A 13,968-nucleotide genomic window follows, 5' to 3' on the forward strand; every position below is an offset into this window, starting at 1 on the left:
GGATTTAATAGCTATCGCCAGTGTCTCGATGGCTATAACAAAGAGGAGGGGTGAGAGGGGCTAGTCCCCTGTTGAATGTGTAAAAAATCCGACTTGAGGCCATATGTGGTGATGTTTGCCGAGGTGTTTGAATATAGCGCCACTAAAAAGGTAAGGAATTTCTGACCACAATTCCATTTCCATAATATATGAAATAGGAAGGGCCAAGATAAAGAGTCAAAGGCCTTATGCAGGTCCAGAGACAGCAGAGACAGCAGCATGCCTCGCCTGGGACCCACCCCATCCCAACTGGAACGCATTACAGAGATTAGGTCTATGGCTCGCTGAATCTGGTCCACGGCTTGTTGCCCTGGGACAAATCCCACCTGATCAATATGAACATATTGTGCCAGAAATCCATTTATGTTTTAGGTCATTGTTGATCAAGGATATTGGGTGGTAATTGGCCACATCAGTGTGGTTCTTGTCAGGCTTAGGTATTAGGCATATGTGTACCCAATTCTGGATTCTGGGAGAAGGGCCATACCTTCATGTAAAGCCATAAAGAATTTAAGCAGGTGGGGTGCCAACATCGGGGAGAATTTCTTATAGTAGGAGGTGGAAAAACCGTCTGGACCCAGTGCCTTGGAGGCATTGGCTTGTTTAATCTCATCGATAGTAATCTCCCTCTCCATTATCTTTTGGGTTAGGGTGCCATTAGTTTGTCTAAGCTTGGGGAGCGCAATGCGATGGGGTCAAGGCAAGAGCTGTCGGGCCAACATTGTACCCGGCCTAGCCTTTGACATATAGAAGGAAGTCTGGGACCACCTAACGCCTTTTTTCTACCTTAGTTGACAAAGATTCAGTTCCAATCTAATAGTGTACATTTTATCCCTAAAGTCCAGTTCTGGGTTCTGTTTGTGTTGGGCCAGTAGGTCGGACAACTCTGTCTTTCTTTTATGAGTGAGTCTGGTCTGGCAGCTATTTGAATCAAATAGCCCCTGATTGTTGCCTTGTGAGCAGCCCAGTTATTCACTGGAGAGGTGGCTTCAGAGTCATTGAGGGTGAAGTACTCCTTGATGTCTTGTTCTATGACAAATAAAATCGAGGGGTTACTCAGAAAGGAGTCATTCAGCCTCCATTGGCTCGGGCCCCTAGGATTGGTCAGGGTGTCACATGTAATCCAGAGCAGAGAGTGGCCCAACCAGGGCACCTCCACGATTTTGCTGGCATGGAAGATGGATACTGCAGCAGGTGTCGTAAAGAAATGGTTTATTCTAGAATAGGTATTGTGTACAGAGAAGAACATATAATCCTTCCTCGATGAGTTAAGCTCCCACCAGACGTTGATCAGACAGTAATAATATAACATTTTAGCCAGTTTGGACCAATTTTTTGGTAGTGTTTCGTGGAGGCCAAAGGCCTCTTAGTTCTGTGAAAGATGGAGTCCAATGCCACATTGGAGTCACCTCCAAATAACACCACTCCTTTCAAATCAGGGGTCACAGTATGACAAAGCTGCCAGAAAAAGGGTAAATGGCCCGCGTTGGGGGCATAATAGGATACGAGGGTGACCGGGGAGCCCTCTAGGTGTCCCACTAAAGTCAGGTGCCGACCATTGGGATCAGTTTCCCTAGGGTAAAGGATATTCGCTTAGAGAAGCAAATTGCTACTCCCCCAGTCATACCTGGTCCATTTACCAGAAAAAAGTGGGGGTAGTAGTGATGGAAGAATTTGGAAATATAGTTTGGCGGGAAGTGCGTTTCCTGGAGGAAAAGCACATCAGCGTGTAAGAATTTATGATATTGAAAAGCCATCTGTCTTTTAAGTGGGGAATTCAGTCCCTGGAAAAGCCTAATTTTTTTTGTCAATATAGGCTTGCTTTCAAGCATTTAAACACCCTTTAAAAACCAACCACTTTTACAAAGGATGCCATATTCACCAGTGGTCACCAGTGTCAGTAAATATCACTCACCATGCAAGTGTCTAAATCCTCCAGCCGCTCCATCTCTGTGATGTCTTCAATCGTAATGGTGGAACGCTTGGTGGGTCTCTCCTCTAAGGTCTCAATCTCGAGAGACTCTTGATGTGGAAGAGGCTTTCCACGCTTAGTGAGATGTTCAGCCTGAAAGAGAGTTCACACTGAATATTCTACATACACTACAGTACATTTATCTAAAGTACAAAACATACTAATGACAGGAAACGGATCATCTATGATACATAAATGTTATAAGATCCAATCAAATATTTACTTTTACATAAACAAAATATACCAACACTGGGAGGGTATGTTTAGAACAGAAGTTTCACATACCTCATTACCAATTTTTGCCTAGTCCAAGTCTTCTTTTGGACTTGTTTGCCCACATCTCCAGTCCCTGAAGGAATAGGGCAGGAATGTGAATCTAACATATAGAACCAATGGGTTGTATAGGTACCAATAGGGTGGATCCACTTCCAGGCTCCTTTTAAAGTGGTTCTAAAAGCAGAAGGTTTTTTGCCATAAAGTGGAACTTTACTCTCTCAATCAACATTGGCTATTTTTAATCCTTACGCTGCTACCATTAGAAAATAGACAGGTGCAGTATAGTTCCGCTTTAATGCATTCTATGCGTTAAAGTAAAAAACCTTCTGCATGCAGCCCCAGCCCCTCCTTATATTAACCTGAGCCCAATCTTGATCCAGTGATGTGCATGAGAGCAGCAGCTCTCTCCCTCCTCATTGGCTCAGTGACAGCAGCAGGAGCTTCTGCTGCTGTCAATCACAGCCGGTGAAGAATGAGTGGGGGGATGGGGCTGAGCCCCACACTGTGCGTCAATGGACATACAGAGCAGGACTTGGGAGCGAGAACACACAAGTGCCTCCATAGCAAGCAGAGAGGACGAGCCAGGAGTGCCAGGCAGGGGACCTGAGAACAGGAGGATCAGGGCTGCTCTGTGCAAAACCATTAAACAGAGCAAGTAAGTGTAGCATGTTTGTTATTTTAATTAGTAAAAAAAATAAGAGCATTTACAATCACTTTACATTTTTGAAGATTGTACTGGAGGGGGATATATACCTATAGAGTGAAGGTCCTTGCACACTTTCAAAAGTTCTTTACTATATAGAAGTCATTTTATAATTTTTTTAAATTAACATTCCCCTGTAAGATATGCTGTGCAAAGGATACCTTAATATGTGTTCTCCCCTTTGAAGTCCAGAAGCTAACTCAATCCTGTAACAGCCAGGCCCCAACTGATGATGAGTAACCAACCAGATAGGATCTCAACTACAGTGGGGCAAAAAAGTATTTAGTCAGCCACCAATTGTGCAAGTTCTCCCACTTAAAAAGATGAGAGAGGCCTGTAATTGGCATCATAGGTAGAACTCAACTATGAGAGACAAAATGAGAAAACAATCCAGACAATCACATTGGCTGATTTGGAAAGAATTTATTTGCAAATTATGGTGGAAAATAAGTATTTGGTCACCTACAAACAAGCAAGATTTCTGGTTCTCACAGACCTGTACCTTCTTCTTTAAGAGGCTCCTCTGTCCTGCACTCATTACCTGTATCAATGGCACCTGTTTGAACTTGTTATCATTATAAAAGACACCTGTCCACAACCTTAAACAGTTACACTCCAAACTCCACTATGGTGAAGACCAAAGAGCTGTCGAAGGACACCAGAAACAAAATTGTAGACCTGCACCAGGCTGGGAAGACTGAATCTGCAATAGGCAAGCAGCTTGGTGTAAACAAATCAACTGTGGGAGCAATAATTAGAAAATGGAAGACATACAAGACCACTGATAATCTCCCTTGATCTGGGGCTCCACGCAAGATCTCACCCCGTGGGGTCAAAATGATCACAAGAACGTTGAGCAAAAATCCCAGGACCACATGGGGGGACCTAGTGAATGACCTGCAGAGAGCTGGGACCAACGTAACAAAGGCTACCATCAGTAACACACTACGCCGCCAGGGACTCAGATCCTGCAGTGCCAGACGTGTCCCCCTGCTTAAGCCAGTACATGTCCGGGCCCGTCTGAAGTTTGCTAGAGAGCATTTGGATGATCCAGAAGAGGACTGGGAGAATGTCATATGTTCAGATGAAACCAAAATAGAACTGTTTGGTAGAAACACAACTCGTCGTGTTTGGAGGAGAGAGAATGCTGAGTTGCATCCAAAAAAACAATATATATACTGTGAAGCATGGGGGTGGCAACATCATGTTTTGGGGCTTTTTCTGCGCAAAGGGACCAGGACGACTGATCCATGTACAGGACAGAATGAATGGGGCCATGAATCGTGAGATTTTGAGTGCAAACCTCCTACCATCAGCAAAGGCATTGAAGATGAAACGTGGCTGGGTCTTCCAACATGACAATGATCCCAAACATACCGCCCGGGCAACAAAGGAGTGGCTTTGCAAGAAGCATTTCAAGGTCCTGGAGTGGCCTAGCCAGTCTCCAGATCTCAACCCCATAGAAAACCTTTGGAGGGAGTTGAAAGTCTGTGTTGCCCAGCGACAGCCCCAAAACATCACTGCTCTAGAGGAGATCTGCATGGAGGAATGGGCCAACATACCAGCAACAGTGTGTGCCAACCTTGTGAAGACTTACAGGAAACGTTTGACCTCTGTCATTGCCAACAAAGGATATATAACAAAATATTGAGATGAACTTTTGATATTGACCAAATACTTATTTTCCACCATAATTTGCAAATAAATTCTTTCCAAATCAGCCAATGTCATTGTCTGGATTTTTTTTCTCATTTTGTCTCTCATAGTTGAGGTCTACCTATGATGCCAATTACAGGTCTCTCTCATCTTTTTAAGTGGGATAACTTGCACAATTGGTGGCTGACTAAATACTTTTTTGCCCCACTGTATGTGATCACTACGTCAGCTCTGACAGTGATCACATGAAAGCTGAGGGCTCTATTGACAAATATGAAAGCCTTCAGTAAGCAGATGAACACCATTTTCTGGTTGCATTGTTTATCTACATTGCCATGTATCAATAGTGCAACATAGAATCAATTTAAATAATAAAAGTAAAAATACAGTGAAAAAAGTGAAACCGTGTAAAAAATTTGCATGCTTTCTTTTTTCTTTTGCATTTTGTTTGCATTTTTACAATTGTGTACGGAAGTGTTCCAAATAAAATACTTAAAATGTCCTTACAAATATGAATAAAAAGGAGGTAGGGATGCAAATTAGAGTAATTGTTAACATAACTGAATACATGCTGGTGCCTCTAAATCTGGCCTGGGCATCTCTGATCATGAAAGGGTTAAGGAAGGGGAGCATGACATGATCATTTAGCTTTTTAATGGTGACTATGTTTGGGTAGAACTGGTTATTTTGATATAATGGCCTTGGTGAAAGCAGAATGTAATTCATATTTTTAGGCAATTTTAAAATTAAACTCCAGGTAGATATAGAAAAGCAATTTAATCCAGTTAAGTGTTCATTAAAAAAAAAGTTCAATGTATTTTTACCTACAAGTCATGAACGTTGCTAGATCTATACTGATAATCAACTTTCTAAAATCCCTTGCACAGCAGCAAATAGGTTGAGAGAGATAGAAGGAGAACTTGGAGCCAATCAGACTCCATTCCACTGAATTTTGCTATCCATCTATCCATGTTGCTAAGATCACACTTCGATCATCCTGACAGAAGAAGAAAGCAGAGTGATGCCTTTATCAATGTACTGTTGCTCTTTCTTTGTCCAATCTCTGGACGTACAGTGTACAGAATTAATGGATAGCATGGCGGGTTACCTTACCAGAAGATTGATTAAACTAAATTACATATCCTTTCTGCAGGTAAGACAGTTCACAAATATGTAGATTTAGCCATTTGCTGGAGTTAAACCTTAAATTAATCCTCTCACCAGTTGACTCTTCATCTTACATTTTTGAATAATAATTACACAGTGTAATAATCCATTATGGACAACCTCTTACACTTCAAGCAAAATCACATAAATCCTCAGCAAAAAAGAACTGTATATTTACTTTCAGACTCTTACCTTGAGCAAACCTTCAATTGTGCAGTAACATAATGAACAACTGACTTAATTTTAACCAGCGCATAAAAAGGCATCTGATCAATTTTAAACTGAATTTTCTGGTGCTAGAATACAATACAGATGGTACATCCATTCAACAATATCAATTGTCTCCTCTAACCACCAATGCTTAGTTGATGAAATATATACAATGTATAAAAGACCTACTAAATAAATATGCTAAAAGAGAATCAGTGTAAGTATTTATGCCACAATCTAGTCATTGTGCCAGCCTGTGTCTCTTTGTATCTTGTTCCAATATCTAATAACGAGCCAATTGTATGGTGCCATCGTTTAAAAATGTTGGTTTCTGGAACCTTTTCTTTTTCTCATTACACCCAGTTATTATAGATGTTTACCTTGATATGATGTTAAATCTGTATATACATTCGGAATATTTGCCAGAAACAGAAAAAGCTTCTGTTTTTCAAAATTAATTATTTTGTTTTACAATGTGTTTAGTGTCTATTCATTGTATCAATGTGATAAATGAGTCTTAATTGCTCTATCAATAATGTTGAGCTGAATACCAAACCAAAGGCGCTTAGGTCAAATGTTGCTCGATCTGCCTCTGGTGGAGCTCCTGGCACCCTCCCAAGCAGGTGCTTAGCATGGAAATACCTGTGTTGAGTACAATAAGTATTTATTGTGATATGACATTTACATCTATCAAATACGTGCATCAAGGTTACAGCTGACTAGCAGTTGGTGTTGATTCAGAAATTCCCCAATCTATTACTGCCTTATGAAACCACAGATGATGTACTGTATATAAAGAGGCATTAAATGTTGTTGTTCCCATGATGCATGCAAGAATGATACATTACAGAGATTTTGATGCAGAATCAGCAGCGGGTCATCATATTTTAGTGCCTGAGCTCCCACACCACAGCGTTGTGGAGGGACAGCTGGGTATGCAGCTATTAATGGGCAAAATGGCCACTTGGCGGGTAATTAACTGCAAAAGGAACAGTACAACAATCCACAGTTCAAGAATGTATCCAGGTTGGAAAAGAAGAAGTCTCACTATTCAATAGTTTTCTGTGCTCTGTCCTGAAGGAGACTAAGCGCTCTTTGTCCCATTTTGTCTCCTAGAGATCATAGTGGTCAGCAATGCCCACTTTCCCCCACTGCTGTCTAACCATATTGCTCTGTAGAAGGGGAACGATTAATAAGCTATGATAAAAGTGCTTACCCATGACCACACTGTTACACAGGAAGGGGGTATGTCAGAGAGACTGCAGGGAAAATATATCCACAGGCGTGCTTACAATAGTTTGGGGTGGAAGTAAATGTACATGAGCTCTGTCTTAGCTCCACAACCGCAATACCCATTTGATAGTTATGTAGTTGGGGGGGGGGGGGGGGATCAGTGATCACCTCTGTTTGTGGTTTGCGCCACATTGTGCTGTGCACAATATATTACTCTACTGTCTGCTTCCATCTTAAGAATATTGACAACAGAAATATTTACAAATATTTTCTATGAATAGGCACTGGCAATTGAGCTTTGCATGCACTCAATAGGAATGCTCACAAATTGGGCTTCTGGCAGGGAAGTAGCTGACACACAGGAAAGGAAGAAGTAAAACAAAGGAATTTGTTGCACATTCCTTTGTTACCTTTTTTTTTTTTTTAAGTTTTGGATAGAGTGCAGAGGAATTAGAACACCTGTCAGTTTTTATTCCAGTCTTTGCCCCTGTTAGGATAAATAGAGAGAGGGAGAATCTCACTGTATACCATTATCAGTGAAAGTGAAAAAAAAAAGAAAATTCCACATTTTGGGTTATCCACAGAAAAGTAATAGAGGGGAAATCTTCAAGTGGGGCCACTAGTTCTAGTAACCTGGCGGTCCCCAAGGAATTTCCTTTAGTTTGCAAGGATTTCCTTGCATTTGCGGTTTGGCTATGGAACAGGAAGTGAAGGGAAATCTCTGCAATGGGACACAGATGGGGAAAAAAAAATTCTGACAAGGGTTACTCTATCCCTTACTCTATCCAAAATGAAAGAAAAAGTTTTTCCTATAGTTCTACTTTAAATTTTTAAATGCTCATGAGACTTCAGTAAGTGATTGTAATCTAAATGTAAAATTTTTGGCTTGAATTAGAAATAAGTTACAGAAAATTGTTAACCAGAAGTTTTCAGGAGACTCTGGAAATACTTCACCATCCACATATCCAGGCCTGTGGATGGGGAAGAGTGCATATTTGATATAGCTTAGTACTCACCCTATACTCACAGTATTGGTTATATAATCACTGCAGATTCTGCTTAATTAACTTATGTATTAACATTTAATAAAATATATACAGCAGAGTTATTCCATTTTTTTGGTCCTGCTCCCTGATAAAAGAATACCGGACTCAAATACATATATTCATTCACTTATGCTTGAGCTTTGCTGTCCCTAAAATTACTGTGGCCCTGTTGCTAGGCCCTTTACTCCTTGGTCTGTGAGTACAGCTTAGCTTTGGCTGCTACGTTTTTATAAACTCATTCTATTCTTCTGGAAAGGTCCCCGCTCCTCCACCAGCACATTTATAAAGCCGGAACCGACCCTGCTAAATTCACAAAGATTTGGGTACCTTAGAGTGAATTGCCTCCAGACCTACTGATCTCAGTGTGTGTGTGTGTGTGTAATATATATAGCTTATATATCGCAGCGTATCATTTTCTGCACTTCTTTATATGTTTTCCCCTCTTCAATCAACTTTTTAATCAAGGTACGCTGTTCTTCTGAACAATGTCTGGAACGACCCATTTTCCTCAGAATTCCAGAGAGAAATGCACTGTAACCAGCATGTACAACATTTGCTGCCTTCCTTCCTTAAATAAGGGCAATAATTGCCACCTGTTTTTCAAAGAATGAATGACCTCACTAATAGAACTCCACACTGCTATTATTTTGAACATGCCCCTTTCAATTAGTGATTCAATGACATAGAATCAGCAGCATGCATGTCATGACTGTTGGGTCTGTTGGATTTCTATTACTCTACTACACCTGCTAGTAAATTATTTGCCATGTAGAAATATCATTTCTACCAAAAACAGTGATTGATCAGGTTAGTGATGTCCGACATTATATATATATATATATATATATATATATATATATATATATATATATATATATACACACACACACACACACACACATATATATATATATATATATATATACACACACACACACACATACACACACCCACACTGTATATGACTCATGTTCCTCAGAGAACTTATAGCTTTGAATGTATATTATTAAATCAAATTATTAGGTTTCAGTGTAATGTTAGAACCTGTGTAAAGTACCTAGAAGCACTGACAGCATATATTTTAATGAGAGATCATGAGCTGTTTTTCAGACAGACGCATCACGTCCTGAGCTGCTTCTCCCACTGGGCCTTCTGTCTAAAAGCATCATATCCTCTGTAAGAATTACTTAAGAGCAGTCACTGAAGGATACCAAATCTCCGTGTCCCAGTGGTCTTATGTTCATTGTCTCACCTTCTCCTCATAAACTCTTAATTTAATAGCTGCTATATAGAAGGCTCATTACTATACTGAAACATTTACACTATTTGCTACAAATACAGTTTTAAACAAGTGGAGCTTTTTTGTGTAAGAACGTACCTAAAAAATGAGTAATAGAAGGCTATAATTAGATTTATGCATATGATCGCTAGAAACTGTTACATATTCCAGTTTTGTAGGTATAGTCAGTCGGCTGCTGGCAAATTGAATCATAAGATGGTTTATTGTATCTTTTTGGGACTTCAATAAGATATTTCCACTAGATGACCCAGTTACCCGAGTGCAATGTACATTCCAGAGTTATACAGTGCTGCAGGGTTTCATGTAAGGTAGAATAAACAAATAACGGGACAGACTTCCTGCACTAGAGTGATAACTTCACTTTGGCCTTTATGGGAGGGTTTGAAAACGCAAATATGACCATTAGCATACATATTAAAATGAGGCTGCATCCATCAAACACCACTGTACATCTCTGTGGTTACAGGGGTCTTCCAGGTGAAAAACAAATGTACCGGCTTTGTGTTTACTGGATAGTAGAGCTGTCAGATGCTGCAAATCAAACCTGTAGTATGATTTCTGTTGGGCTCGAATTATATTGCAAAAACATATCACTGAACTTGTACGTGTCAATCAATCCAAGTAAACCTCCGGTAACTCATTTCCGTTTATGATGAGATTTTCCTCTATATAGGAATAATACACATGCAAGATCAAATAAGATATTATGATATCAGTATATGTGTTAGAATAATGGAACACAGAGAGGCTTGATTTATTTTCTTTGCAGCCAAGGTATAGCATTGGTGTGTGTAAGATTGAGGAGCCTCAAGGGTTTATACATGTTTTTCAGGAAGAACACTCTACACAAAAAAAATCTTTACCAGCATACACAATTACCAAAAGTAAAAGAAAGAATAATAACTATGAAGTGATTGTTTTCATGAATTTGTGGACATTGAATTATCTTATTGTATAGACAATGTTAAAGTAAGACCGAAATGGGAATATAGCAACAGGTCCTAAAAATTATTATCTAAAGTTTTACAGGGCCCTGTGGTAGTTTTATTGCTTTTAATGTTTACATTTTGTAACGAATGCATGTAATCCTATTTTACCATTGGGTTGTTCTTTATTAGACTTCAGTGGATCTAACCCTTTGCGTTAACTGCTTCCCATCCCCCCTATAGCAGAAATACTGCTACAGGGCGGCACGGGTGGGCAAAAGCAAGTATATATACTTGATTTTGCACTGTGTGTGCGTCATTGTAAGCACACTGCTATAAATGGCTCTGCTATGCAAAGCCATGCATATCAGTGTGCAGGAGCTGACAGGGGAGAGAACGGTTTTGTTTATTTACAGTTCTCTCCCTCCATCGGTAAACCTGCTCGATCACCAGGTGCCGGAGAGTAATCACTGGCCGGGACCCGGTGATTGACAGCTGAGGCCGCAAATAGCAGCACGGGTAGGGCACGTGCCCCCTAACCGGAAATGCAAAATCACGTGTATATATACACATGATTTTGCACACCCCTGCCGCCCTGTAGCAGTATATTTGCTATAGGGCGGCAGGAAAGCGGTTAATAAGCAGACTATTCAGATATGTATAATAACATACAGTATTGTACATAAATTCATTTAGAAATTAGGTACACAATACTTTGCATGTGATTGTAAACAACACTCTAGCTACAAATGCGTAGATTTAGAAAGGCAAACAGCGCACAGACAGTGAAGGATGAGAGCAGCACATACATGTACAAGGCACTTCCTGAAGACTATCTTTGATCGCAACGCGCCAAGGTTTGATGACACAACCTCCGGTGACGTCACTTCCTGCGTATGGAACGCACGCCGCTCAGAGGAGCGTTTACTACAGCGGCTTACATACACATACATAAGGCTGAGTACACTAGGTGCCAGGCAGAGGCACTTTATTTGAGTGTTTTTCTATAGATATATTCTACAATAAAATACATTACGGTTTTACATTATGGGATTCCCCTTCCTGTTCTTTTTGTGATAAGTCTACAGTGACCTGGATATAACTGCTATAGACCACTCTAGAAATAGATGGTCATCTGCCAAGGGTGAGTACATGTGGGGCACCTTTGAGCACTGTGGAGCACTTAAAATTAGCCAAATAAATGAAGCACCATAATCAAGTTGGACCACAAGCATGGGCACTTATTTCACCATTTGGGACTTTAATTAATGGGAAATTATGTTATGAACTACCGTTATGGTGTGATGTTTGATTCATAGTTGTTCTTAATTTTTGGAAATGCGGAAATACATAGAGTATTAAAAAAATTAAAGCAAGAGGGCCAATATGATAGCCAGGCAACCAACATCGTTACAGCGACAGGCAAGCAATGACAGCCTCCTGACCGTATTGTTGCAAAGTGCAGACACTTTGCTGGAAATAATGGCACAAATCTCATACAGTGCTGCATGCCTTTTAGTAACTTGTGCACTGAATAAACAATGGTGTCCTGTTGCTCTAGTTTTTGAAGATCTCTGTTAGAAATCTACACTGGCAGGTAAATAAATTCTGAGCGACGCAACCCTACTGTGTGTATTATTTATGTTTTTCATGACTCTGATATGGCATGAGATTATAGGATTCTCTGGGGTAGGCAGTGATGTGATTCATTCTAAAGGTGCAATAAACTACTGTGTAATATATTGTCACTATAAAACAATCATGTATAACAATATATCCATATTATATGAGCAGTACTTAAAGAGTAACTCCACTTTTATGAGAAAAAATAGCAAATAAAAAATATACCATATTCAATTGTTACACAAATCATATTGTAATTGAATGTTATTACAAATGACATTTCCTTTTCAATCTGCAGCACTGTAATTTTCTTTAGAAAGCAATGTAATATGGCAACCTGGAGGTGTTGTGTACACAGATGGTGTACGGAATGCCCCCAAGGAATGTTATTTCCCATTTGTGTGATTGGCTTACTGATTCTCCCAGAAGTGTGCACTAAAACACAAATCAGATTTTGGGCATCCTCTGCATCAAAAATGTAGTTTTTAGTGAGATCCTCGCACAGAGAAATCAGGTCTAACAGGATTTAGACCCTGCCACTTTCCTTATTAGAAGACTGCAAGTGCAGCAGCTGATTGACAATTATAAAGTCACTTCCATTCACATTCGCTTTGGACATGGAAACAGACAAACAGCTATTTCTTCAGAATGACAAAAGGTAGGAATCTGCAACAAAGTTTAACAAAATCCATACAATACACAATACATAGGTCACCTAGAGGGGAATGTTGACAGGGGTTCCAACCCTTCCCCACTCTATCCCAAGATACAAAAAAAAAAAAAAACAGTGTTGGCTATAGATTCACTTCAAATCAGAGACACAAATAACATGGTCAGGTTTTCATTGTAAATAAACAAATGAACAAGAAAGAAACATACAAATAAACAAATGAACAAGAAAGAAACATACTTACCAGTTTGTGATGGCTGCTTGAAAGCGCATCTAAGATTTCATCAACTATTCGGTCAGAAAGGAAAGATGCTACAGTAAGTTTAACTTCACTGCAAGAAAAAAATATATCATAAGCTTATTACAGGTGTTAGGGGAACTAATTTCTACACACATTCAGAGTAGAAATGAATACAATTTTTGATCTATGTGCACAAGCACTGTGATTCAACTTTCTGTGCATCAGGCAAATCCAAGCTGGCAGCTAGAATTAAAGCAGTGTGATGGACAAAGTTAAAAAAAAAAAAAAAAAACATATATGCTGCAGTCTGGAGAGTTAACACTGGAATTGTTATTGTTCCAAGTTCCTCTAAATTATCGGCTGATCCTTCCAGTAGATCCATTATTTTTTCCCACTTCCTTTAACAAGCCAAACTGTCCAGCATAAGTGGCAGTTGGGACAAAGAACACAACACTGCCAAAGGTGCTCACAACAATCATCTTCTACTCCAGATATCACTAAATGGCGGACCACGGTCCGGATGTGGACCGGGTTACTGTGCCATCTGGACCGGCCACAGTCCTGTCATTTAAGAGTTGGCTCTTTCGCTCAGCTGCTGTCATCCTCATCTAGCTGACATTGGAGGCAGGACAGCTCCGGACGGACAGCAGGAGGCACATCAGTCTACAGCGAATATTGGAGGCTCCAGATGGAGGGTGGGAACTGTCACATTAACATTTCATGTTAAACAGCAGATGATTGGTTGCAAATAACCAATCACCTGCTGGTTACCAGGAAAAGTTATGCAGCTCCCACCTTCCATCTGGAGCTGTCCTGCCTCCAATGTCTGCTCTAGACTGATGTGACTCTCGCTGTCCTTTGGGAGAAGCAAAGGATGATGTGAAAAGGGGCAGAGGACAGGAATCT

General features: G+C 40.1%; 1 protein-coding gene across 2 annotated transcripts in view; it reads right to left on the reverse strand.

Annotated features, from left to right (window-relative positions):
• CARMIL1 (capping protein regulator and myosin 1 linker 1) overlaps positions 1–13,968 on the reverse strand; it is a 401,711-nt gene that overhangs the window by 53,819 nt on the left and 333,924 nt on the right. For both annotated transcript variants that reach the window (XM_089682230.1, XM_089682229.1), the window contains exons 28-29: positions 13,066–13,153; positions 1,955–2,104 (exon numbers count right to left, since the gene is read on the reverse strand). In XM_089682230.1, the coding sequence (XP_089538356.1) occupies positions 1,955–2,104; positions 13,066–13,153 (238 nt within the window). The remainder of the gene's footprint in view (positions 1–1,954; positions 2,105–13,065; positions 13,154–13,968) is intronic.

This window comes from Staurois parvus, unplaced genomic scaffold, assembly GCF_062004578.1.
Source record: "Staurois parvus isolate SC_StPar_1 unplaced genomic scaffold, SC_StPar_1.0 ptg000287l, whole genome shotgun sequence".
NCBI lineage: Eukaryota > Metazoa > Chordata > Amphibia > Anura > Ranidae > Staurois > Staurois parvus.